A 25974-nucleotide genomic window follows, 5' to 3' on the forward strand; every position below is an offset into this window, starting at 1 on the left:
TGCTGTTAAGCCCATTTAATAAATATTTTATTTTAGAAATTACAGTTTTCATCTTAATGTTTTCCATTTGTTCCTTCTTTATATCGTATGTTTCTAATTTGAAATTCTTTATCTTTTTATTCATTATGGCTACATTTTTGTTTTAAGTAGCTTCTTTAAAGTCTTTGTCTGCTATTTAAGAATTTTGATCACTCAGGATTATTCTCTCTTAGGTGTTTTATTGTCATGACTATGGGTCATATTTTCCTATTTCTTTACATGTTTTGTAAATTTTGATTATATGGTAGACATTGTAAATGATATTTCATAGGAACTCTGGAACCTGTTATGCTGTCCTGAAGATTACTGATTTTATTCTGGCAGGCTATTTGTTACCTGTGAACTCTGTCTCTCCTGCAGTGAGCAGTAGAAAAATTTTAGTTCATTTCCCTCAACCTCCCAGCTGTTACCTTCTGCCTGGTTCCTTGGAGTCTCCCCAGTATGTGCAGAATTCAGGGGAGGGGAGCCAATAATTAGGAAGGGGTTTACATATGGATTTTGGTGTCCCTGTCTCTGAAGTTTTTTCCTTCCTAAGATATTCTCCCTCAGTTTCCATCTGCTCTGGCAGTCCTAAATTCCATTCTTGGATTCATCAAGCCAATAAGATTATGGCTTTCTATTTGAGCTCCAGCCACTCCACAATAAACATACCTGAGACCTTTTCCAGGCCAAAAGCCCTACACACATAAATCACTCCTACTGCAGTTCCCTTCTTTTAAGTGTTGATTCCAAAAATAAAAAATTAAAAAATAATAAAAAAGAAAAAAAGAGTTGATTCCACTTTAATTTCTGCTTTGGGTTGCTCATAACTGCCTTCAAATGATTGTTTTTAATCTTTTCACCATAGTTTATACTTATCATCAGTGGAAAGTTTTATTGTGGTGTCGGCTACTCTACCATTTGGAAGTCTAACCTACCTTTAAATTCGAAGGATGTTTTTCTGGAGTTTAGAATCTTTGTTGGCAGTTACTTCCTTTCATTGGAGTTTTCTACTTAAAATAGTTACCTCTGAGAGGACATCACTGCTGATACTGACCTGCAAGAAGGTGACACAGGGTAGATGGCAGAACCCTGCCATGGGAAGAAAGTGAGGGAGAGCACTGTTGGAAAGGGAGGTGTAAAGACTGAATAAAGGTGGATGTTTTCCCTAATGCTGACCACAGGTAGATTAAATCACCTCCTCAAACTAACAAGGGAAAGGTGAACCAACAGTCACTCTTTCTGGGTCTCTCTACAGCTCTCTGAAGTTAAATGAATTGCTATTCCAAGATCTCAAAGGATTCTAATACCCAGAAGCCCCTCTAGTTTGTCAGTTCTCTTGTTTCGTGTGCTCTGTTCAGTTCTTTGGTCGGGCACTGTCCTGGGTACTGGTAAAAGGAGCAGTGAATGTAATAGGCATAGCACTCACCCCTCAAAACCCACAGCTGTGGGAGGAAGGGATGTTAGGCAGACACACCTCCCAAACAAGTTATTGATGACAACCTTGGTGAGCAATGTGAAAGAACGGTACCGGGAGGCAAGAAAGGATCCACAGGGGTCCAAACAGCCTGGAGGGTGGTGTGGGATTAGGGAATCTGTGGGGTGAACACTAAAGCTTTCATACATAATTATGTGCTCAGATGTATGGAGTCAGGGTACAGATATTTTTCTTTGCATTGTGTAGGTAAATATAATAGATTGAAATCTTTAAAATACCATATTAAAATCTGTTCTCATTCTTTATGTGAATTAACTTCTGTAGAAATATTTCATTAGAAGCTGAGACTAACGATGGAACTCTGCTCTAAGCTGGGAAGGAGCCGGTGGTCAGTTAGGGTGGAGGGAGAGGGAGTGGGGCAGCCTCCACATTAAGGGGTCTTTTTGAGAGGCAGGACTCCCCTGGATTCTGTGGGTGCCCAGATACACACTGACAAGGTGCTGTGCCCTGCAGCGGGGGCTGGAGGCTCAGCACTCTAGTGAGTTCATTAGAACCCATGAAGAGGCCGTGCCCGTCCGGATTTCGTTTAAAGAGTAAGTTTTCTTTGACTTGGATTTAGAGCTCTCAGAACTCCAAGAGTAGAAGGGTGGAGAGCAGGTGCTGGTTGAGGGGACACTGAGGTGGCCTGACTTGACCTTGGAGTTCCAGTGAGAAGCACTGTCTTCGTGTGAGGAGCAAAAGGAGGTCTGGGAGGGATGGGCATTTGCCACACTGCCTTTCTAAGTACGGTTTTACATCTGGCGTTTCCTTGAACTTTACTGCGGTTTGGGGAACGCGTGTTCAGAAAGACAAGTTACTTGGCCCAACAGAGCTGATGTTCCATTGTCACAGCTCTGGGGTGTCTCCACTTGGCATGTCACATGAAGGAAACGGTTCTCCACCTGTGCGGCCTGCGGTCTCTGGGCAGACATTCCTCTGCAACCCTGAACATGTTTTCACCAGTCACCTGGCAGTGGTTTGAGCCCATCGGGCGGTGGGGATCCGGAAGCACAGGGGTCAGCTGGGAAGCCGGGTGTTCGTCCCGTGACTGACAATGGCGACTTTGAAGGGAGCCATTTGCTTGGACGACCGGCGCTTACCTGCTGCCAGGCTGTGCCGGGCATGTGTGCTCTGGAAGCCTTTGTGCATAAACAGTAGCATGCGGCGGTGAGGAGTGGGCTGCGGGAACTGACAGCAGGGCTCAGCTTGTGCCTACTGCATGCCGTGTCCTGGTCTCATTTCATCATAGTATTATCATCTTCCTTTTGCCTATGAGGATACTGAGGCCTGGCACTGGTAGGTGGTAGGGTAAAGATGCCACCCCAGAACTGCTTAACATCCAAGTCTTTGCCCCTTTCCTCCACCCCATGTTATGCTCTTATCAGTGTGAAGATGCTTGGGATGTAAAACATGAGTAAGTTCTGAAACCTTCCATGCGACATGAGATCCATTTGTTTTCCCTTGGTCGGTGGGCAACCTTCGCCTCCTTGGAGGCAGAGCCTACTGTAACAGTCAGCTATGGAAGGCATGGACACCATTAGTTCAGTATTCTATAGCAGGAATATTGACCAATAATCGCGTATTTGATTTCCATGAAGAGTGAGGGATTTTTTTATTCAGGAAGCAGCTGAATTTATAGGGATGAAATGATCATCGTGTCTGGGATGATTTGCTTAGAAATCACCTGCTAGGAGTGGGATGGGGTGTGGGGGTAAAAATGAAGCAAGATTAGCCGTATCTTGAGTTCATTGTATGTTCTTCACATTTTTGTATCTGTTTGAAATTTTTCATTGCATTCGAAAAAAAAGAATCTCAATGTAAATAAATGATGGTACAGTAGTATATCAAAATATTAGGTAGCCATTAAAATAACATGTGAAGAATTTTAATGATGTGGTATAAGTAAGACAATCAGGAAGTCAAGCTTCCTAATATGATATGTGTGCATGTGGACAAAATATTTGCGTAAAAAATTATTGGAAGGAAATGAAAGCATTAACTGTAGTGATCCTTGCTTGGTTGGGTTATGGGTGATTTTCATTCTATTTTCCAAACTTCCTCTAGTAAACAAGAGAAGAAAAATCATTTCTTATAATTTGAGAAAAACTGTTTTGAAAGAAACCTAATCTGCATTGTGTAAATTAGTGAAGCATTTGTTTCAGTGATCTGTTTTCCATTAAATTGCCCCAGTCAGTGATTAAACACTGTTGCGGTTGCTGATCTTGTGGCTGTGGACGTGGTTTTGGCCTGTACTGTGCTGTACTCTGCCCTGGACTGTCTTTGCTGGGGTGTGTGCAGGCCAGATCGTGGCAAATGCGGTCACGAACACCGTTTCACTCATGGGTAACTTCTGCTAACCACGTTTCTGTAACGTGAATTTCCATCTAATTTCAGCGAGCTCAACATGATTTCCACAAGGGTGATGGACATTAAGCTTCGGGAGACTGCAGAAGGCCTTGGGGAGGACAGCACAGGTAAGGCCCTGCTTCCCCTGCTCTGGGGAGGGCACTTGCTTTGTTGTGGGGCAGGGAGAGGGGCTGACAGAGGCAGGCCTTTGGGGCTCTCTGTATGAAAAGTGGGGGTTCAGTTCCCAGTGTGCTCAGATACCCCCAGGCCCTTCACACTGTGACTGAGGGCACATGCACATTATTTAAGGCTGCTTGGGGCACATTTCCTCTGCTTCTCTGTCAAGCACAGGGACCTTTTAGCTCATTTTCTTCCTTTCTGGAGGTAACCATGTCCCTGTGTTTGGTTGACATGAATGCAAAGGAAGAGGTACTAAATGGATTCATTCACCATCTAAGAATATCCAAAGGTATCAGTAGGAGGCTGAGCAAAGTACCTGGCAGCCTGATCATCTGTAAAAAAATAATTACATCAGCACTCTTTGATCCCTCTCCTTCATGACTTTTGTTCTGAAGGAGATCTTTACTATATTCTCTGCTGAGCTGAATTCCAGGCCCATGAATCACCATCTCACAAGACATTCGAAGAGTTCTCCAATCATGTGATTGGTTTACTGTTATCCACATATTGCTATTTATGTCGACAGAGTTGTAAAATTGACATTAAAAAAGTAATCTCCCCACAATGTACCTTTTCCCTAGATTAGCCATTCATATACTCCCCTTATTTTGGTAACCAAGGCCTTCATCTCTCTCTTATTTACGTTCAAAATGCCAGTAGCGATCTTCTTTGATACAGTTCAGGAGAAACAGCTCCCAATAATATTAAATCCTAGCTGCTAGCCACTAGCTTCGGATGCTAATATCAGCAAAGGCTCCATTTCAGATATTAAAGATAGATTTTTTCTTATTATTTCATATTAGAACCATTTTTCCTTTGTCACATTTCAATGGATACCAAATAAATCCAGATTTAACGTGAGGGTCTTTAGATGAGCCCTGAAGAAAAATTGAGTTTCAAATTTTCTCATATTATGGGACACTGAATTATTACTTGTTTTAAACAAGAAACGTTTGAATAAATATTTCATCAGCCTGAAATGACCTCAATAAGTGCTAGTTCTGAATACACACAGAGGTTACTGAAGAAAACGGACTAAGTTTTCCTTTTTTCAAATAGTGAGCTTAAGTTATTCAGACCAATCCTCTTCCACTTAAAATTTAAAATTCTAGATAAGAATATTCTTTAAAATATTTTTCACAGTAAGAAATAATAAAGCCAGAATTGAAAGGCAAATGGGCCAGGCACAGCAGCTTCCATCTGTAATCCCAGCACTCTGGGAGGCCGAGGTGGGAGGATTGCTTGAGCCCAGGAGTTCAAGACCAGCTTGGGCATAGTGAGACTCTGTCTCTACAAAAAAATTTTAAAATGGGCTGGACATGGTGGCACACAGCTGTAGTCCCATCTACTTGGGAGGCTGAGGTGGGAGGATTGTGTGAGCCCAGGAGGTTAATGCTTTAGTGGCCTATGATTACACCACTGCACTCCAGCCTGGGCAACAAGCAAGACCCTGCCTCCAAAAAAAAAAAAAAAAAATAGAAAAGGAAAATGGTAACCTGGAGAGACAACAGAGTATAAAAGCCACTTTTGCCCTTAGATCATTTACCAGTCTTGGAAATTTTCATGTCTTCATGGGGTGGAAGGTGAGAGCAAGGTCAAATATCAAACTACAAGGTCTGTGTAAGGTAGATAGTCTAATAGAAGATGCCCTCTACAATAAAGGGGAGCCAAGGAGCTACCAAATCTGAGTAGGTGTGAAGTAGGGGTAAACCAACCCTTTTGTAGATTTGTAGCTTGAGTTTCCACCATTCGGGCAATTCAGAGAACCTCAACCCTTGAACTTGGTTCATACTGCTTCTAGACTGGATTCAAACCCAGGTACTTTGCAGAAACCAATAATATTCACTAAAGGAAGGCGCCTTCTATTTAGACTTCAAGTTATTACAGAAAACAATATTTTCAGTGTCATGACAACCACATAGTGATAACCAGGCATCAAAGGCAGCAGTATACTATGAATGAGAACGAACATGCTATGTGTTGAATGGTGCTCCCACCAAATCCGTATGTTGAAGTCTTCAGCATCTCCAAATGTGGCTTTGTTTGAAGACGGGGTTATTGCAGATGTAATTTGTTAAGATGAGAGCATATTGGAGTAGGGTTTCCTTATGAAAAGGGGAACTATGGACGGAGATATGCACACAAGGAGAACGCCATGCACACGTGAAGACAGACAAGAGAAACAGACACATGAAGGCATCAATATCAGAATTACCAAATACATCCTATAAAACAACTATGCATACTATGTTTGAAGATAATAAAAAAGTTTTAAAACATCCAGGGAAAAGTGGCATAGCACCCAGCCAGTGCAATAAAGCAAGAGAAAGGAATAAAAGACAGAGAGATGGAAGAAATAAAACTGTCTCTATTTATAGATGACATGATTATACAACATATACAGAAAAGCACTCAGAACTCTTACACAAATACACCAAGATTGCAGTGCAGTCTTTAAAAGTCAGTTATGGAAGACTGACACACAGTTAGCTCAATATTCTGTAGCAGGAATACTGACAAGTAATAATTTATTTGATTTCCATGAAGAGTCAGAGATTTTTTCATTTAGGAAAAAGCCAAGTCCACATAGATGAAATAATAATAGTGCCTGGGATGATTTTTTTTTAAATAACCCATCAGAAATGGGGAGGAGGAGGGGTAAAGAGGAAGCAATCAAAATCCCTGCAGAACTTTTTGCAGATATTGGCAAACTGATTTGAAAATTTGTGTGAAAAAACAAAGAGCTAGAATAGGTAAAAACAATTTTGAAAAAACGTGAAGTTGAAAGCTTCATACTACCTGTTTTTAAGACTTGCTATAAAGCTGCAGTAACCAAGACAGTATGGTATTGGCAAAAGGAAAGACACACAGAGACAGAAGGGAGTAGAGTTCAAAAACAGACCCATACAAATATGGTTAATCAATTTTGACAAAATTGCAAAGGCAATTCATTGGAGAAAAGATAATATTTCAACAAATGGTGCTAGAACAATTGGACATTCATATGTAAATATACCTCACAGATTATACAAAAATTAACTCAAAATGTGTCATAAACCTAAATATAAAACTCTTAACGCCTTTAAAAGAAAGCATAGTAGAAGATATTTATGACCAAGGATTAGGCAAGGATTCTTAGATATAATACCTGAATCCATAAAAGGAAAAAATTTATAAATTGGACTTCATCAAAACTTTAAAATATGCTCTGAGAAAGACACTTTTAAGAAAATGAAAAGACAAGTCACAGACTAGAAGAAAATATTTATAAATCACACTTGATAAAGGACTTATATCCAGCATATATTTGGAACTCTCAAAATTCAAAAATAAGAAAACAAATAACTCAGTTACAAAATGAGGAGCAAATTTTAAATGATGCTTTAACCTAAGAAGATGTGCAGATGGCAAATAAGCATATGAAGAAATCTCAATATCTATAATCATTAGGTAATGCAGAGTAAAACTACAGTGAGATACCAGGACACACCTATTAAATGTCTGGAGAAAACCACCATAGCAAGAGGAGCTGATAAGGATACACTGAAGGGAGGAATGCAAAATGGCACAGCCACTTTGGAAAAACATTTTGGCAGCTCCTTGTGAAATTAAACATACACTTAGCCTATGACTCGGCAATCCAACTCCTAGGTATTTACTTGGCAGTGGAAACTTATGTTTACACACACACACACACACACACACGCACAAACTATAGCAACTTATTTATAATTACTAAAAACTGAAAAGAACCCAGATGTCTTTCAGCAGGTTGAAATGGTTCAACAAACTGGTATATTCACACAATGGAGTTCTACTCAGCAATAAAAAGAAATAGACTATTGATTTGGTATAACATGAGTGAGCCTCTAATGTGTTGTGCTGAGTGAAAGAAGCCAGAATGAAAAAGGGACATAGTGTGTGACTTAATCTATATGACATTCTAGAAAAGGCAAAACTATAGGAACAGAAAAGTTATAAGTGGTTGCCAGAGGTTAAAGATAGCGGGGAATGTTGGACTACAAAAGGGCAGCATGAGGACAGTCCTGTATCTTGATTGTGGTGACAATTATACAACTCTATGTACACCAGAAAGAATGAATTTTACTGTGTGTAATTTACAAAATAAGTTTTTTTTTACAAGATGTGGCAGATTTGAAAAACAAAGGAATTTTTAGAAATAAATGTAATGATTAAAATGTTATTTTACATAAATTCATTTAAAATAAATGTAATTATTAAAATTTTATCTTCAATTATATTTATGTAAAATAAATGTAATTTTTAAAATGCATGGTTATAACAGCAGATTATATCAGATCAAGATAGATCACAAGAAATTATACAAAATGTACCACAGAATGGTAAAAAGATGGAAAATACAGAAAGGGGAACAAGGAGCGTAGAGAGTAAGTGAAAGGGTGTAATATCCATTTGAGCATAGTCTCAAGGGAGGAGAGAAGGACTGAGAATTTTCTGGATTTTATCAAAAAGATGACCCAACCCACAGGTTTAAGAAACCCAATGAATCCCAAGAAGGATAAATCAAAGAAAAATCCACATGAGGTAAAACTGCAGAAAACCAAGGAGGATGAAAAATCTTAAAATGAGTCTGAGAAAAAGAGACAGATTACCTGGACAGGAGCAAAAAAATAACTAATGCCTAACTTCTCAACACAACAGAAGCCACAAAACAGGGAAATAATAGCCTAAATATCCTTAGGAAAAGTAACTGCCAAACTATTATGTTGGCACAAAAGTAATTGCTGTTTTTGCCATTAACTGTCATGGCAAGAGCTGCAATTACTTTTGCACCAGCTTAATAGAATGTTATACCTAGGAAAAATGTATTTCAGGAGTGATGGAGAAATGAAAGCATTTTCGGACAAACAAAAACTGGGTTGGTCCCAGTAAGCCCCCAGTAAACACAGATTCTGCACGAATGTGCCCTCAGGCCAAAGGGAAATCTTCCTAGTGCACAATCTGGAGTATGAGAAGCAATGAAGAACAAAGAAAACAATAAGCAAGTGGATACATCTATGTGAACATGAAATAACTTCGGGTTTCTTTTTTAACAATCAGAATTTAAACAATAGTGCCAAAAATGGAATTGAAGTATTCTAAGGTCCTTGTATTGACCTGTAATCAAATGTGTAGTATAATTTCTAGGGTAACCACTGAAAGAGGAAGCAAAAGATAAGGGTTATAAACTAGCAATGGAAGAAATGGAATGCTTTTTTTTTTTTTTTTGAAGATCAATGAAAAAACACATAAGATGATAGATTTGTTTTTATTAATATATCAGTAATTACAGTGAGTGTGAGTGGACTAGTTAGATTAATTAATTACATTAATTGTTCCATTTAAGAGTTAAAGATTATCAGATTAGATTCCAAAACTCTAAATGTATGAGTCTTAACTATAAAGGTTCAGAAAAGTAAGGATAGTAATAGGATACAAAAACCTGTACCTCGTGAGCGCTGGGTAGAGGAAGATGGTGTAGCTATACAGGTTGAATATCCCTTATCCAAAATGTTGGGATCAGGAGTGTTTCAGATTTCAGATTTTTTCAGATTTTGGAATACTTGCATTATACTTACCAGTTGAGTGTCTCAAATTTGAAAATCCAAAGTCTGAAATGCTCCAGTGAGCATTTCCTTTAAGCATCGGGTGGGAGCTCAAAAAGTTTCAGATTTTGCGGCATTTCAGATTTTCCGATTTGGTATAATCTACCTGTACTAAGAGCAGTCAAAGTGAAATGTAAGGCAAAAAACATAACTAAACATAAAGAGGGCCTTTTCACAAAATGTTCAGGTCCTCAGCAAGAAAATATTTTACATTTCTATGCATTAACGTAGTATAGAACGTTGTAAGTATTACAGCTCTTTTAGAATTTGTCTAGCAGGCTTTCCGGTTTTTGCAGGAAAGCAACCTCCCCAACAAATAAAGTTGTAAAGTAGAAACTGACAACTAAAGATAAATAAGAAAATCTGTCATCAGAGTGGGGTTATTTTTAACACATCTCTCTCAGTAATTGCTAAAACAAACATTTTAAAAGTCAGTAAAGATATAAGATACTTGGACAACACAATTTTTTAAGAGAGATCTTCTAATTGACATATATAGAACACTGAAGAAAAAGCATTATTTTCAAGCACACCAAGAACATTTTTAAAAATTGTTCATGTGGTAAGCCATAAAGCAAGTATCAACCGATTTGAATGGGTTCAAATCGTTCAGAGTATGTTACTGGACCACAGTGCAATTAATGGAGCTAGAAATCAATAACTAATTAGCTAGAAATCAATAACAATAATTATTAGAAATAATAATTAAGCTAGAAATAATTAATTAAGCTAGAAAGTCCTCAACTGCTTGGAAATGAAGAAGACATACTTTCCTAAATAACCCACAAGTCTAAGAAGGTATCATAATAGAAGTTAGAAAATATTTTTGACCAAACAATAATGAAAATACTACGTTCTAAAATATGTAGATGCAGCTAAAACAGACTTAGAGGGAAAGGCATTGCCTTAAATATTATATTATAAAAGCAGGAAAGTCTAAAAAGTAATAAACCAAATGTTTATCTCAAGAAGTTTAAGAAAATGGTAAAGTAAACCTGCAGAAAGTAGGAAGGAAGGAATAAAGATAAGAACAGAAATTAATACAATATGAAATAGACATTCAACTGAAAGAATTAACAAAGCTAAACTTTTTTAAGGCAATTAAAATTGGTCAGCCTCTGGTGCTATTGATCAAGGAACAAAGAAGAGGCACATTTATGATAATTCATATCAGGGTAAGAAAAGAGGCATCAGTCACTATAGATGTTGTGAATGCTTGAAAGATATAAGGATATTATTAATAATTTTTGGCCAATACATTTGAGAATTTGGAAAAAAATACATTTGCAGAAAAATGTTACTAAAAAAACAGATTCAAGAAGTAGAAAACTGGACTAGTCCTGTAACCGTTAAAGAAATTGAACTACAAAGACTAGCAGAAGAAATATAACTTGAACAAATGGATGGCTGACTCAGCCCTGCCAGTGGAACAAAGGTGTGCAGCAGTTATACTTGAGGTCTACCAGTTATACATGAGGACACCATTAATGCAGCATCTTTGATGGTTGTGATATTGAGGTTGTGTATCTATTCAGGCCTTCAAGGATGCGTTCCAATTTGTTGACTAGGCAAAAGCCACAGGGTGTCCTGATGAAATGCAGAAAACTCTTAAGAGTCTTTCAAAATAATAAATGCTCACTGAGAACCATCTACTAACAACATAAACATTTTCTACGATTGTAAAGTTGAGAACACTTCCACACTAGGAGTTGAGAAAACTGTGCCGTAGAACTGATTTATCCTTGGAGAGTGATTTGTTCTACCTGTAATGATGTAGGAACTCCTACTAAAGTAATCCTAAGGAATTCTCCCCATGAGAGTAAGATCATGTAAACTTCCCAAGGAGACAGTAATATAAACACAACAGAAAGATCCTGGGTTTTTTAAGGAATTCAGTTTATTAAATTATTATAAAATCTAATGAATTGTTTTGCAAATTTTCAGGAGGTATTAGACAGCATCCTGGTAATCTACGATGCTACATCCCTCCACTGTCAGTTCTGTAACTATTCTGGAAAAGGAATGAACTTTGCTGAGCAGCTAATGTGAAATCATGGAAACCTGGGTATGATAGAATTTGTGGGAGAGAATGAAGTTGTCACCAGAGAAGCGATCACAAAATGTTGAAAAGTGTGGTGAATTCTAATAATCCAGGAAGCATGGCAGAGTTGGGCTCAGCCTGGCCACACCCCTCCCCTTTGGAGATGACCAGTCTCATTATTTTTCTCACCAAAGTCATTAGCTCATCATATAGTTGGTGCCCTAGAGAGCCACCTTCTTGCCCATGAGGTTGGGCCTCCTCTGTCCTTGATGCTGTATTCACACTAGACAAAGCATTTCAGAATTTTAAATATTTTTTTGAGAGAGAGGGTCTTGCTCCATCACTAAGGCTAGAGTGCAGTGGTGCGGTCATAGCTCACTGCAGCCTCAAACTCCTGGGCTCAAGCAAACCTCCTACTTAAGCTTCCCTAGTAGCTGGGACTACAGGCATGTGCCACCATGCCCAACTTTTTTTGTTTTTGTTTTTGTTTTTTTTTTGTAGTAAGAAGGTCTCACTATGTTGCCCAGGCTGGTCTTGAACTCCTGAGCTCAAGCAAACCGCCTGCCTCAGCCTCTCAAAGTGCTGGGATTACAGGTTGTGAGCCACCATGCCTGGCCAAGAATTATTTTCTAAATAGCTTGGGTTATCCCGTAACCTTTACCTCCTCAGGACTTTTGTAGTTGACTTACATATATTTTAGAAATTAGAACTTGGTTATAGATGAGAAGAAAGTGGCTAATTTTGATTCTGTGATCATCTTCCAAAGTGTTCTTGGCTCTTTTACTTAAATATCCTAAATAAAAGAAAACAAGATGTGTTTTCAGGTGTGCAAAACTGGTATACCATGTACTTCTGCACCATAAAAGGACTTTCCAGAAGCAGATAACTGATGCATGGATGGAAATCTTGCTTTCTCTCTTTTACGTGCCCATTGCATACATGCACATGAACACATACTGTAACACTCTTACTTATTATTACTAATTATTTGCTTTTTTCTCTCATCTGTATAGGAAAGAAAAAATCTAAATTCAAAACTTTTAAGAAGTTTTTTGGGAAGAAGAAGAGAAAAGAATCGCCATCGTCCACAGAAAGTAGCACCTGGAAACAGAGTCAGACGAGGAATGAGGTCATTGCCATCGAGTCTGGGCCAGTGGGCTACGACTCCGAGGATGAGCTGGAGTAAGTTGCATTTTACATCTCTCGGGCCAGGAGCACCCAAATACACTATTTCATTATCCTGGTGACTTGCTGGATTTCTGAGCCCCCTTTCCTCCTGGGTAATTCCATTAGAGGTTCTTCCATAGAAGTTGTGTTTTCTGTCTTTTCAAACTTAGGGGTGGAGAACGCTGTGTGTGTTTAAGTCCACAATAACTGTGGGAGACGAGGTACTGTATGCCATTTTCTAAACGGACAAAATAAGCCCTAGATAAAATTTGGAACTTGCCCAGCATCCTACAGTTGAAAGTGACAGGATCAGGATAGGGTCCCTGGTTTAACTTGACTTAAAACTCTTTTGAGGACTAGATACTATACTAGAAAAATACATTTCTCTAAACTTGAACGTTGAATAATCTAATCAGAATATTTTCACTTGATGGGGGTGGGGAGGGGGTGCTTCTTGCTTTCTTAGAAAAAATCATCCAAAAATATCATTAAGAACAGACCCAATAAGCACAAAAAACTAGGGAGGTCTAGTAAAGAAATCCTTATTTTTGTAACTTGTATTTCATTAAAATATAGTTACAGTACATATGCTGCAGTTATTCTAGCAGTTATTTCTGTGACTAAGAGGAAACGAAACAGATTTGTTGCTATGCTAGCTTTTACCTTTTTTTTTTAAAACAACACTGGCCCTTTAAGGGTAGAACTCTTCAGAAAACATAATATCCCTCAGATTTGGGGTACAGACCACGCCGAGATGGGTTCCAGGCTTGAGCATCCGGATAATGGTGTCCTGTCCCCTCCCCTGCTCTCCCCTCCTCCCCAGCTTCCTCGCCTGTTTTTTAAAGGAGTAGAAACGTTACTGGCCACTTGGTGGCACCAGATGACTGGAAAGGAAAGATTGGAACTTTTTTTTTTTTTTTTTTTTTTTTCCCAGTTTTGGGTTTGTTTTTTGGTTTTGTTTGTTTTTGGTGCTAGCAGGGATTGTAATAGACTCACATCGCACCGTGTGAAGTGTGGAAGGGATACACTGTGCTTGCATTTTTTATTTTTTATTTTTTATTTTTATTTTTATTGAGACGGAGTCTCGCTCTGTCGCCCAGGCTGGAGTCCAGTGGCCTGAACTCGGCTCACTGCAAGCTCCTCCTCCCGGGCTCACGCCATTCTCCTGCCTCAGCCTCCTGAGCAGCTGGAACTACAGGCGCCCGCCACCACGCCCGGCTAATTTTTTGTATTTTTAGTAGAGACGGGGTTTCACCGTGTTAGCCAGGATGGTCTCGATCTCCTGACCTCGTGGTCCACCCACCCTGGCCTCCCAAAGTGCTGGGATTACAGGCATGAGCCACCGTGCCCAGCCGTGCATGCACTTTTTTAGGCGGTGCTCTGAACTCTTGGGGAACGAGATGTTATCACCGATAATATTGCTAATTATTCAATGTCATCACTTTGCAAGCCCCAGGGAAACTAACATCCACCCCCATCCACCCCGTCTGTTGACTGGAGCACACAGTTCTGGTGTTGGAGAGACAGGCCTGGGTGTGGCCCCTCTAACCACAGATGGGAGCCCAGCCAGAGGGGCAAGCTGGGATGAATTGTCCTGCCCACTTGCTGATGTCCTCCCTGCCACCGGGGTCCAGGGAAAGTGGAGACGGTGTGCTTTTTATCTTGATATTCCTAGCACCTTGCAGGGAGCTGGTGCTCAGTGACTGCTAACAGTTTGCTGGTTTTGATGCTAGGCAAGGAAGATTGGGGGTGGGGCATGAGGAGGCCTGGGAAGTGCAAATGACATTTTTAGACAGCAGCACAGAGGAAGAGGAAGGTACTGTTTGGTCTGTGGGAGAGTCTGCAGCAACTTCTCATCCATCACTGGGGGGAAAACAGCTCCATTTACTGAGGCACATTAGTGCGAGCAAACCACGTGGGACCCTGTGGGTTGAAGAAAGTGACGCCCATTCATCGCCTCTGTGTCTGTGCGGTTGTGCTTCTTAAATCTGTAACGATTTCCTTTTGCCCTCTCCCTTTGTTTCATGTCATTGATCTGAAGGCAAAGCAGGGCCACGTGTCCTGCAGAATGTCCCGTATTCTGGCTTTGCTTTCTCTTGGTGTGATTCAGCTCTTTCCTATATTCTCCCAATTCCCGGTACATTATTCGGTGGATCCAGATGCTGTCAGGTTCAAGCAGGTGCTGGATGTTGTCACATCCCGGGATGAGTCACATGCTTTCTGAGCAGTGGGTTCAGGGTGTGTCATTGTGGTCCCTCCACCAGCCTTCACCTGACAGTTTTAACACTTGGTGATGATTTGTTATTTTGTCACAAAGTGGTGGTTTTTCTAATTCTGTCATTCATTGTACACTTGCTAACCGAAAATCCTTGATGAAGAACTTTCCTCCATTAATTGCTTGGTTGCTCTGAAATACAATCTAGAGGAAAGTCAGGATCATGCTTGGCTCTCCTTTCATTGATCCACCCTCAGAGTAATGACGTGGTCCCCTGGCAACTCCTGACAGTGGCCAGTGGGTTTTGTTTTTTCTTTTTTTTCCCAGATATCATTGGAATGCATTACTTTTTATATATTTGATTTGCTTTTTAATCCATGACAGTCTTTGTTCATGTAATGCTCAAGTTGTTCCATCTTAGGCTGTTGAGAGTCACTTGAAATTCGCTCTGTCTTTTGACATGACCCCATTCATCTTTGATGGCTTCCTTACTTTCTTGTCCAATGAGAAATCTCAGGTTTAGTTAGTGTATTTTCTTCCCCTGACCTGGAATCAGCACTTTCTTCACAGGGCCCTGGCCCCCTCCTTGTGGTGTGAAATGGCTTTTAAAGACCTCAGTCCATCTGCCAGGGGTGATAATTACTAATTGGCTGTCACTGATTCTAAACCTGTCCAGTGGATATAGCTAGGAAATGGTTTACTTTTCAAGAGAAAAATTCATCATCAATTTGCTGATATTTCCAATTCAAGTTTAGTAAGACATTTTTTCTTCTTTAATTCTTTGTATTCTCTTTTCTCTTACACTGGAAACCAGGGCTCCTTATGATATTAATGAAATGACTTATTTTCTTTAACCTATCATATACTCATAATAATTTCCTTATCCCTTTCCTACATGGAAGTTAAAGATACTATAAATACTTTTCTGCACACTGGCTTATAATCAGTGTTATTGCTAATAAAACTGTAGAGTGCAATTCAATATTTTTGGTTTTTTAATTATTATTACTACTCATAAGATTAGTGAGTGCAATTTGTTGTCTTTGGTTTTCTTGTTGTTTTTCTTAGAATGTATTCTATCTTGGATGTGGAGTCAAAGTCACTTGAAATTATTATATTCTCTGTGTGGTCATGCCAACAATCTGATATAAAATTAGATTTGTTTGTTTGTGTTTGTTTTCTAGTTTTAGTGATTTTTTTTTTTTTTTTTTGAGACGGAGTCTCGCTCTGTCGCCCAGGCTGGAGTGCAGTGGCCGGATCTCAGCTCACTGCAAGCTCCGCCTCCCGGGTTTACGCCATTCTCCTGCCTCAGCCTCCCGAGTAGCTGGGACTACAGGCACCCGCCACCTCACCAGGCTAGTTTTTTGTATTTTTTTTTTTAGTAGAGACAGAGTTTCACCGTGTTAGCCAGGATGGTCTCGATCTCCTGACCTCGTGATCCGCCCGTCTCGGCCTCCCTCCCAAAGTGCTGGGATTACAGGCTTGAGCCACCACGCCCGACCTTTTTAGTGATTTTTTAATTTCTCTTTTTGCTTGGTTTCGTCTTTTAATTATATAAAACGTTTACATAGTTTCAAAGACAAAGTTGTAAATGTAGGTATCTTTGCACTATGTCTCCTCATCTAGTTATTTCTTTTCCCCTAAAGGAAACCACTTTTATTTACTTGTTATTTCTTCTTCTGTTTTCACTTTTTTAAATATAAGAAACACACACACATGTTCAGATAATATCCAGGCCCCCCTTTCCTATGCAGTGCTGACATACTGTGGACATTGTTCTGCGGTGGTTGTTATTTATTTCACTTAGTAGTATCTGGTGATGCCTGGATGCAGCGTGTGGAGACCCTCCTGCCCATCAGACCAGCTGTGGAGTCCTCCATTGTATGACATTCATGGTTGATTCAGTTAGATGCCTACTGAGGGGCACTGGGCGTTTCCCGTCTTTCAGTCTTCTGAATATTGCTGTAGTGAATGGCCTTGCACATGTGCCATTTTGTGTTTTTGCAGAGGCCTCTTCATGCTGCCTCCACTCCTCATTACATCCAAAACGGAGGTGCTTGGGTGGTGGTTGTGGTTCCCAGAGAGTGTGGGCCATGGGCTGTCCCCTGGGGAGGGGAAATCCAAGTGTGTGTGCGACCTTTGGGTTAAGAGCTGCCCTGGGCAGGGAGGGCCCGATTCCTTCAGTTGGTGTGGTTCCCTCCCTGGCATGTGAGGACACGCACATCCTGGGAGCCATGGGTTCCCACTTGCAAGCTTACGGTTGCAGGCATGAGAGTTTAATGAGAAGGAAGCATTATTAACCAACACAGTTTGGTTGACAGTGGGACAGGGCCACACCTCAGAGTCCTTAATGCCCCACGGTGGACAGGATGCCCAGGGTAGGGGAGTGGCAGGAGGGGAGGACGTGGGGTGGTGCACACGAGATGTCCAGTGTGTGCAGAGGTAGGCTTTCCTTCCTTCATCACTGGGTCTCAGTCATCTCCTTCCACCTATTGTTCAGGCAGCCAGCGCTGCCAGGAAAATTTGACAGCTAATTCCCACATCCTTTTAGGACATTTTGTGAATGTCCTGTGGGTTCAGTACCAGATCAGATTCTTGAGCTCCGAGCTGAGGAAAGGACTGGGATGGCGACGACAGAAGGCCACCATCTCTGCTCCAGGATCTAGGCAGGCACAGAGGTTTTGGTCACACGGATGGTGCCAGGTCATAAAAAGAGGCCACGGCTTTGCAGATTAGTAGTTCTCATTTCAAACCAGCCACGGATGTATGTCTTGGTTTGTCTTGTGAGGATGCGTTCATCAGGTAGGCCCTCAGCCTGCTGCACACATACAGCCTTCAGCCCATGGAGGGGCTGCGTGTTTGCCCACAAGGCGGGACCTCACCCTCCCCAGGGCAGCTGCGACATCCTCAGAAGCTGGCCGTGCCAGCCCCTCCCCTCTGCAGGCTTGCTGTCTTGCACCTCACACCTTGTCAAACCTTGGTTTTTTCATTAATAAAAATAATTCACGCAACCTTTAGATCTCCTAGGAAGATTCCTATCTCTGCAATGCTCCAAATAGTTGACAGTGTGTGGATGAACTGAAGTCAGGGACCCCTGAAATGTAAATGCAGCAGAGGGAGTGTCGTTTGATATTCTGTTAACCCACATCCCCCTTTCTCATTCTGAGTCCCCCGGGGGTCAGTAAGATGGAGGTGGGCAGAGTCTCACAGTGGCTCTTTTATCCTAGGGAGTCGAGGGGCACGCTGGGCAGCCGGGCCCTTTCTCACGACAGTATTTTCATTCCTGAGTCCGGACAGGACCCTACTCGGCCTGTGCGGGTGTTTTCCCAAGAAAATGTGTGTGATCGGATTAAAGCACTGCAGGTAAATGTTTCCTTGGTCATGTCACCTGGTGTGCAAGTCAAGTATCCACTGAGAAGTTTTTAAATGATTTCCGCTTGGTTTATTTGATATGCCGTAAAGTAGAATCACATGTACATGACAGCTCTCCCAGGAGACACCAAATGAGTTACAGTGGGATCTCAACTCATTCTTAGATGAACAAAGAAGAGATGGCAGTGGAAGAGCTGGTGGCAGATGCACGTTCAGTTCTCTGCACCACGCCAAGACACTGAAGGCATTTCTAGCATGAATGAGTTAGAGCAGGAGGATCTGTTGATAAATATCATTGATGAAAATAAGAGCACATGTTCTTTATTCCAATCTAGTTAAAAATACAGTGTAATGTGAAAATGGGGCCACCACCTCCTCCAGGGGGGCTTCCTGCCAAGCGCGGAGAGGATGCTGGCATGAGCTCTGAGGATGATGGGCTGCCCAGGAGCCCCCCAGAGATGTCCCTGCTGCACGACGTGGGTCCCGGCACCACCATAAAGGCAAGTATGGCCTGAGCCACTGCACGTCTCCGTCCACACTTGCCCTGGAGGGCGCTGGAGCTCTGGGATCCCCTGTGTGTGCCCTTGAGATTTCCATGGATAGGTGAGGCTGTACATGGTTTGTGGCCGACTGGGTCACTGGAGCCTACAGTCAGCCCTTGAGCTGTGTTTATTTTCGTTCTTTGAGTAGAAATTCAGGTCTGGTTAGGAGACGTGGTTTTGGTGACATTTGTTATGAGGGTGATAGGTTGATAGAATCAACCCAGAATCAACCCTGTGCCTTGACTTTCCTGTCTGAGCAGATGACCAGACCCAGAACCCCATTAGAAGTAGGGAAACACGTTGTGTCTGTTTTCTGTTGCCACGACATTTGGCCGGCGGGAGGGGCAAGTAGTGAGCACGTGATAGTCGAGGCTCTGATGGTTTCTGGTGCCTGAGTCTGTGACCTGAAGGCGGTGTCAGCATAGGGGTAGTCATGTGCTGTGTTGCTGGCAAACAGGGCAGCAGGGAAAGGTTGACAAGCAAGAGAGGAACTGATGACCTCAGCAGGGTGGAGGAACCAGTCCCAAACACCACCTTTCCCATTAGAATCCAAGAGGGGGTCCCCGAGGAACTGAGCTCTTTCTCGCGCGTAAACAACACAGCTCGCGGTGCTGCCACATTTTAAACTATGTTATTGTGGTAAGAGCACTTAATGCCCATACACTGTACTTGCACATAAATGTTAAAAATAGGTGGTCATCGTTCCCATGTAGACAAGCCTGACTGTGGAGGATGGATAGAGTTGGAGTTATCTGTTAACGCTGACACCTGAAAAACAAATCAAGGCCAGAGTTATTTTTATAGCCACACACCTGCCCCTGTCACCTCTGGCCTGCTTGAGGGGCCATTCACAGTGAAGGGGGGCTTCGTTGTGACCCATTGCCTTGCAGATTCTGTGCTTCTCTGAATTCTGTTCAGTAGCCACTTCAATGTTGACACCTATAAACCCTGTCACACCAGATTTTTGTGTAGTTGTGAGTTCCCAGAACGTCACTGATGAAAAAGGCAGAAGGACTGTGGTGTGGCTGAGTGTGTGGGGTGGGGACTGACATGAAGTCGGCTACAGAATTATTCTCTCCAGAATTCTGCTCCAGGGCGAAGCTGTCCCTGCTCCTGGAATGAGCAGGGTCTGAGGACTGTGGGCTACCCAGGCCTTCTCTCCAGCCTCGAGCAGAAGGGAGAAAGGATGAGGAGGATGGTGTGGCCTATTTCGTAGACTTCACCGAGCCAACCCTGTACCCCTTTAACACCTCCAGATACTCCTGTGTGCAGTTTCAGCGTCCCCTTCTCAGGAGCAGATGTGACTTTGTGCATTTCTGAGCTCTGCAGTAGGAAGAGGTCTGTCGTGAGCTGCCTCGTTCCTCATCATAGATGGACTCCCCCTCCTCCCATCCCACAGGTCTCTGACTCTCACAGCATCCCAGTTCTCTGCCTTTAGCCAGGGTGGGCAGTAAGAGGAGAGGTAGTGAAGAACCCATCCATTGAAAAGCAAGCCTATCTCCAAACCTGTGTGACAGCATGAGGCACAAATTCCACAGCTGGCTTGGCTGGGCCAGCCTGACCTTATCTGTCACAGCACAACCACCTCCTGTGGTTGGTCCTTTATTTAAAAAAAAAAAAAAAAAAAGCTCTGAGATTTTATCAATTATTGGGTAATATGGACAATCTACTAGCTTCACAGGAAACCAAAATTTGAGCCTTTAAGACTTAAAAACAAAAAGGTAATCTTAAGTGTCTTCATCGTTTTGAAGACACAATGATTGCATTTAGAGGCCTGCAAGTTTTTACGCATAATTGGTTGATTGAGAGGGAAAAACAACAGACCCTTTAAAATGGGCTTGTAGAATATGTGGTGTTTGATATAACGGTGCCTAAAGCCCCAAAACGATGGGCTGCAGGCTGTTTACACCTTACACAGGCCCACATGCTTACACACAGGCCCAGACAGAAAAATTTAAGATTATTATGGAAAAAAGAGTCTTTAGTAGCAAGTATTTGATGTTATAACCAAGGTGACATTTCCTGATAGAATAAGGTTTTCAGGAAATATATGGAATAATTTTTTCAAATTTTATTACCGAGTGTGATAACAACTGATGAAAGTTTTACCTGGTGGTTTTTAAGATAACATGGTGTCTCACTGGTCCTATTCTAGGTGTCCTGCTATGAAGCAGGACATGCCAGGTAGAGTGTGATAAACCGGCAAGGCGACTGAGTCACCTTACTCCTGGTGATGCGGGAAGGGAAGATGAGGAGGGAACACAGACCTGGTGTCAAATGAACAAATACGTGCCCCACAGCTCCAGAGGGAGGCCTCAGGCAGGCTTATCGCCTCTTAGAATCTCTGTCCTCAGAGGGTTTTGGCTCAGAGGGTTTTGGGGGGACAAGATGAGATTGGGTAGATCAGTACCTCTCCTTCCCAGCAGGACCAGCAGCTTCTTTTCACCCCTGGAACAGCCAGGCCCCCCTGCTTCCTGTCCAGTGGCCCTTCCTGCATGCACTGCCCCTGGCCCACTCCTCAGTGGCTGAGCCCCTCTTTTTGAGGACACACATCCTAAAGCACCTGTCACTCAGGGCCGCCCATGAAAAGCTTCTGACCCCAGGCTGTTTCCTCTGGGTCCTTTGGGCTGCCTTCCCTGCAACAAAGAGCCACATGCTAGACTTTTAAACCCTCTGCTTTCAGAATCATCCAGAAGCACAGATTTCAGGAAACACTGGGTGACTGGAAGCAAGCCATGCAGAGGTCAATGTTCTGGATGCTGCCAGCCCACTCATGAAGCCAGCTTCCCAGCCCTCACCTCCTCCGCACGGGCGCCAGCCCACCTCACGTAGTTACATCACTGATCAACAACAGGCACGATTCTCCTTGGGGTCTTTCCGGACCCCAAGATCTCTCAGAGCAACCGTGGAAACAGAAGTGAGAGTTCTGAAGCCAGAGGAGTTGAGTTCTTTAGTCAGGGAGAGCTTGTACCTGGGACACAGGTCAGGGAAGTTAAGCTCCATGCCAAGGTCCCCTAACCCAGGGGCCAGAGTGGGCCTGAACCCAAGACATCTGCCCACGCAGGACAGACACAGGGTGGCCCACAGGGAGGAGAGCCTGCTCTGCATCCTTCGGAGCCTTCGGGGTATTGGGCTTTATTCTATAAAGAGGAACCATCCGGGGTATTATTGTCACAGGCACCGTGATCATTCTCACTGCACTTGCAAAGTGGCTCCTCTCGTCTATTCTCATGAGTCCTAGGCAGTGAGATTTTCTTTTTAACCAAATGTTTATACATTGTTCCTCTAGACAAGGGTAAATATTACAGACTCTGTACGATTATTTTTAAATGTACACATCCTGTTTGTGACCTTTAAGGAAGGCTCTCTGGGAAAGGTATCGATTTCCCAATCTAAGGTGACTTCCTGAGTTGTCAGTGACCACAGTGAGAGCCAGAGCCACAGGCACAGATGTAGTTGTGATCAGGAGACTTGTGACTTATTTTTAACATAATTTTTCTTGCCTTATTCCCGTAAGTACCTGAGTAGCTAAAAGAGAATTCAAGTAGATTATGACCACTTTTAGCCTCTTCTCCCCCATTTTAGTAATTATCTCCTCCTCGTTTACACAGATAAACTTACACTTTTATTAATAGGAGAGAGCTTCACGTGAACAGGGAGAGGTTGTTCCTCCTGTATCGGAGCCCATCTCTCCAGTATGATCATCCTTATGGTTCCCTGTCCGGGTTAGCAAAGGCTGCTGGGCACCTGCTCTGTGTGGGGGTCCCAGGGTTATGGAAAAGAAACAGCAGATGTGCCCATGGCCCTAGGAGTTTGCCACTGGGGACGGCACTGGTGTGTTGTCTCACTGCTTCATTCACTGTTTTCATGAGGGCTTACTGAATCGTTGTGTGAATAAAATTCTAAAGTTAAATGGAAACTTGACACTAATATTGCACACTGTGCTTGAATACAAAGCTTGTTTGAAGATCACAGAGTTATATGAAAAGCCTGCCACCTCCCATAGTCTCCCTGTGCACCTCGCCCCTCGTCTGGGCTGCATGTGCTCACAGGCGCTCCAAGTTGTATGCCAACTCGTGTCCACAGGGGAGCAAACTTCGACCTCACTCAGTGGTGGAGCTGGCCAAGTTCGGGGGGCAGGGATCTGTGGGTATTGCCCTCATTCTTCCACATGGCTGTCAGCATCCCTTTGTCCCAGGTGACATGTTTGCTATTTGCTATCAGTTCTTCCGTGCTGAAGTATAAATGAGTAAAATACCTGTAACTTAACAGATGGCAGTTTCCAGCCAGATTTCTTCAAAAGGACACATGAGCACACAGAGATCTTCTAGGCTGAACCAACAGGGCTCCAGTGACGGAATGCTGGGTGGTGGGCTTGGCACTTTCTGCGCCCCTGCTTCTAAAATCACACCTCTGAACCTTCCTCTCAGCTTCCAGAGACAGGACCAGGTGACTGTGCCCTTGGACAAATCGGGCTGGTGTGTTTTGACAGAGAAAGCTCTTGTCTGAAGTGCCTGTGCCAGCTGCCACAGAAGAGTGACACGGGAGCCTGAGACACAGGTTCTCTGCATGGTCTTGGGAAGGAGTGGCAGGTTTCCAGGAGCTGGCCCTGTACTTTAAACTCCCAGCCATTTACCTTTCTCCAGGAGGATCCTAGACCCCTCCTTGTTGAGAATCAAATTGAAAGTATTGGCCGGACATGGTGACTCATGCCTGTAATCACAGCACTTTGGGAGGCCGAGGCAGGCGGATCACCAGGTCAGGAGTTTGAGACCAGCCTGGCCAACATAGTGAGACTCCGTCTCTATGAAAAACTCAAAAATTAGCTGGGTGTGGTGGCGGGTGCCTGTAATCCCAGCTACTCAGCAGGAAAATTGCTTGAACTCAGGAGGCGGAGGTTGCAGTGAGCTGAGATCATGTCACTGCACTCCAGCCTGGGTGACAGAGCAAGACTCCATCTTGAAAAAAAAATAAAGAAAGAAAGAATTTCCACACACATCAAGCCAGAGACAGTGTGAGAAGACTGAGCCTGGGCAGAAAAGGGCATTGTTGCTTTGGTCGTCCTTATTTCACATGGTGAGGTTCATGCTCTGTGTGTCTGTTCTCGTCCCATGAAGGTCTCTGTCGTGTCTCCAGACCACGTAAGCGACAGCACTGTCTCTGCCCGGACCTCAGACAGCAGCCTGGCACCAGTGGCCGACTTCAGTTACCCTCCAGAATCCTCCTCCTGCTTGGACAACTCTGCAGCTAAGCACAAGCTCCAGGTCAAGCCCCGCAACCAGCGGTCGAGTAAGATGAGGCGGCTTTCATCGGTAATTGGGTTTCCTTCTCCACACAGAGGCAGGCCAGGCAGGCTTAACACACCCCCTGCAAACCCGCACAACCTACCTCACTCCCTCCCACAGGGTCTCGTGCCCCTCCAAGCACTCCCACAGTTGATGGAGCCATGCTGCAGAAGATGAAGTTGCTCACCATTTTAAACATAAACCAGATCTGTCTCTCCCTTGCAGAATCGCTCCATTCATTCATCCATCCATCCGTCTGTCCGTCATTCCTCACACACTCACTACTGAATGCTGGTTGCCTTGCCCGTGCACTCAGAGTAAAGTCCACACTCTAGGCCTGGTACATCAGGTCCTGCCTACCCCTCAGGCTTCTTACCTTTCTCACTCAGCACTCTGGCCACCTTTCTGCCTCTTGAGCTCCCGAGCTGCCTCTAGCCTCAGGCCTTGGTGCTGCTGTGTCCCAGCCTTGGGGCCTGAGAGTCCCCCAGAGAAACTCACCCTGCCCGTTCACTTCCTTCAGAGCACTCGCCTCATGCCAGAGTGACCTTTGTAAATGGATGTGCTCTTATTGCCAGTCTTCTTTGAGACCCTGTCCCGGCTGCACTTTCAGCCCTTAGAACATTTTGGGTCACAGAGTTGTTGAATGACTACAGTTGTTGGACGAACGATGGAACAAATGAATGAGTGAATTAACAAATGAGTGAATGAAAGAAGCCGAAACACTAGCGTGGACACCTGCCTTGGACGAGGGCCTCCTCAGTAGCATGGGGAGAAAAGACAGACCCCTCTCTGGGTGTGCTGCCTTGGGGCGTCGTTACCTCCTAGTCCTAGAAGCTGAGAAACTGGTTCATGGAACACTTGGGCTTCATTTACTGGCAGGTTCGAGGTTCACACAGGGTTGTTCCCTCTCCCCTACCTGATGGGCACTGTAACGCCTCCCCCCTGGAGTGGGGGCCAGCCTGGTCACGGAGAATGACAGTGCTGATAAAGAGATGCTCATAGGCTAACATCCTGTGTCCTTCCCTGGTGACATGATTGGGGTGTGTTGGTGAAGTACCCAGGGCAAGCTGGGTGCCTCAGCTGGAGACAGTTGGGCTAGGGCCACTCAGGAGTTCAGCAACTCCCTGAAGAGAACGAGTTTTCCTTTGGGCATATGGAAGGTGCTCTTTAAACTCATGCCAGCAGAGAGGACTTTTGAGGGGACTAATGCTGGAGAAAGAAGCAAGGTGAGTTACCTTCAGGCTGATGTGCCAGCTAGGGACCAGGATACTTGTGCCATAGGTGTGTGTGTCCAGTGCATGTACAGTTAGAGGCTGTGTGCTGCGTTGGCGTGACAAGGTCCAGTCACTGAAGACCTGCCTGTCCTCGTGCTGAATGAGACCACAGGGCCAGGGCCTGCTCCCTTCTGGTCAAGTCTGTGATTTATGACTCCCATGGGGATGTCTTTTGCTCTGGCCAGGGCATTTATAGACAGCCACAACCTGCCTGGCCAGGACTTGGTGACAGAGCGAAGCCTGGTGTCTATTCCAGGTGGAAACGCAGCCTCCCTTCTTGCTCCCATCTGGGCAGGGCTGTATCCTTCTTTGTTTACATTTGAACTTGACTTAGTTCTTGAATCCCACTTTGTAGAATAACAGAAAACCTGATGTAGCCAGTCTGCGCAAACAGGTAAACACAGCCTTTCCTTGATTTCAACTCTGTCAC

General features: G+C 43.4%; 1 protein-coding gene and 1 non-coding gene across 8 annotated transcripts in view; both read left to right on the plus strand.

The window, feature by feature from the left end:
- The window catches only part of CRACDL (CRACD like), a 146127-nt gene that overhangs the window by 87223 nt on the left and 32930 nt on the right, over window positions 1–25974 (plus strand). For all 7 annotated transcript variants that reach the window (XM_024795486.2, XM_024795487.2, XM_024795485.2 and 4 more), the window contains exons 2-6: window positions 3890–3969; window positions 12703–12871; window positions 18299–18434; window positions 18779–18943; window positions 24103–24297. In XM_024795486.2, coding sequence (XP_024651254.2) covers window positions 3900–3969; window positions 12703–12871; window positions 18299–18434; window positions 18779–18943; window positions 24103–24297 — 735 coding nt within the window. In that variant the 5' untranslated portion in view covers window positions 3890–3899. The remainder of the gene's footprint in view (window positions 1–3889; window positions 3970–12702; window positions 12872–18298; window positions 18435–18778; window positions 18944–24102; window positions 24298–25974) is intronic.
- LOC112428105 (U7 small nuclear RNA) lies at window positions 9893–9954 on the plus strand. Its single transcript, XR_003019999.1, has one exon. It is a non-coding gene; the product is annotated as a U7 small nuclear RNA (small nuclear RNA).

Source organism: Macaca nemestrina, chromosome 13, assembly GCF_043159975.1.
Source record: "Macaca nemestrina isolate mMacNem1 chromosome 13, mMacNem.hap1, whole genome shotgun sequence".
Lineage (NCBI taxonomy): Eukaryota > Metazoa > Chordata > Mammalia > Primates > Cercopithecidae > Macaca > Macaca nemestrina.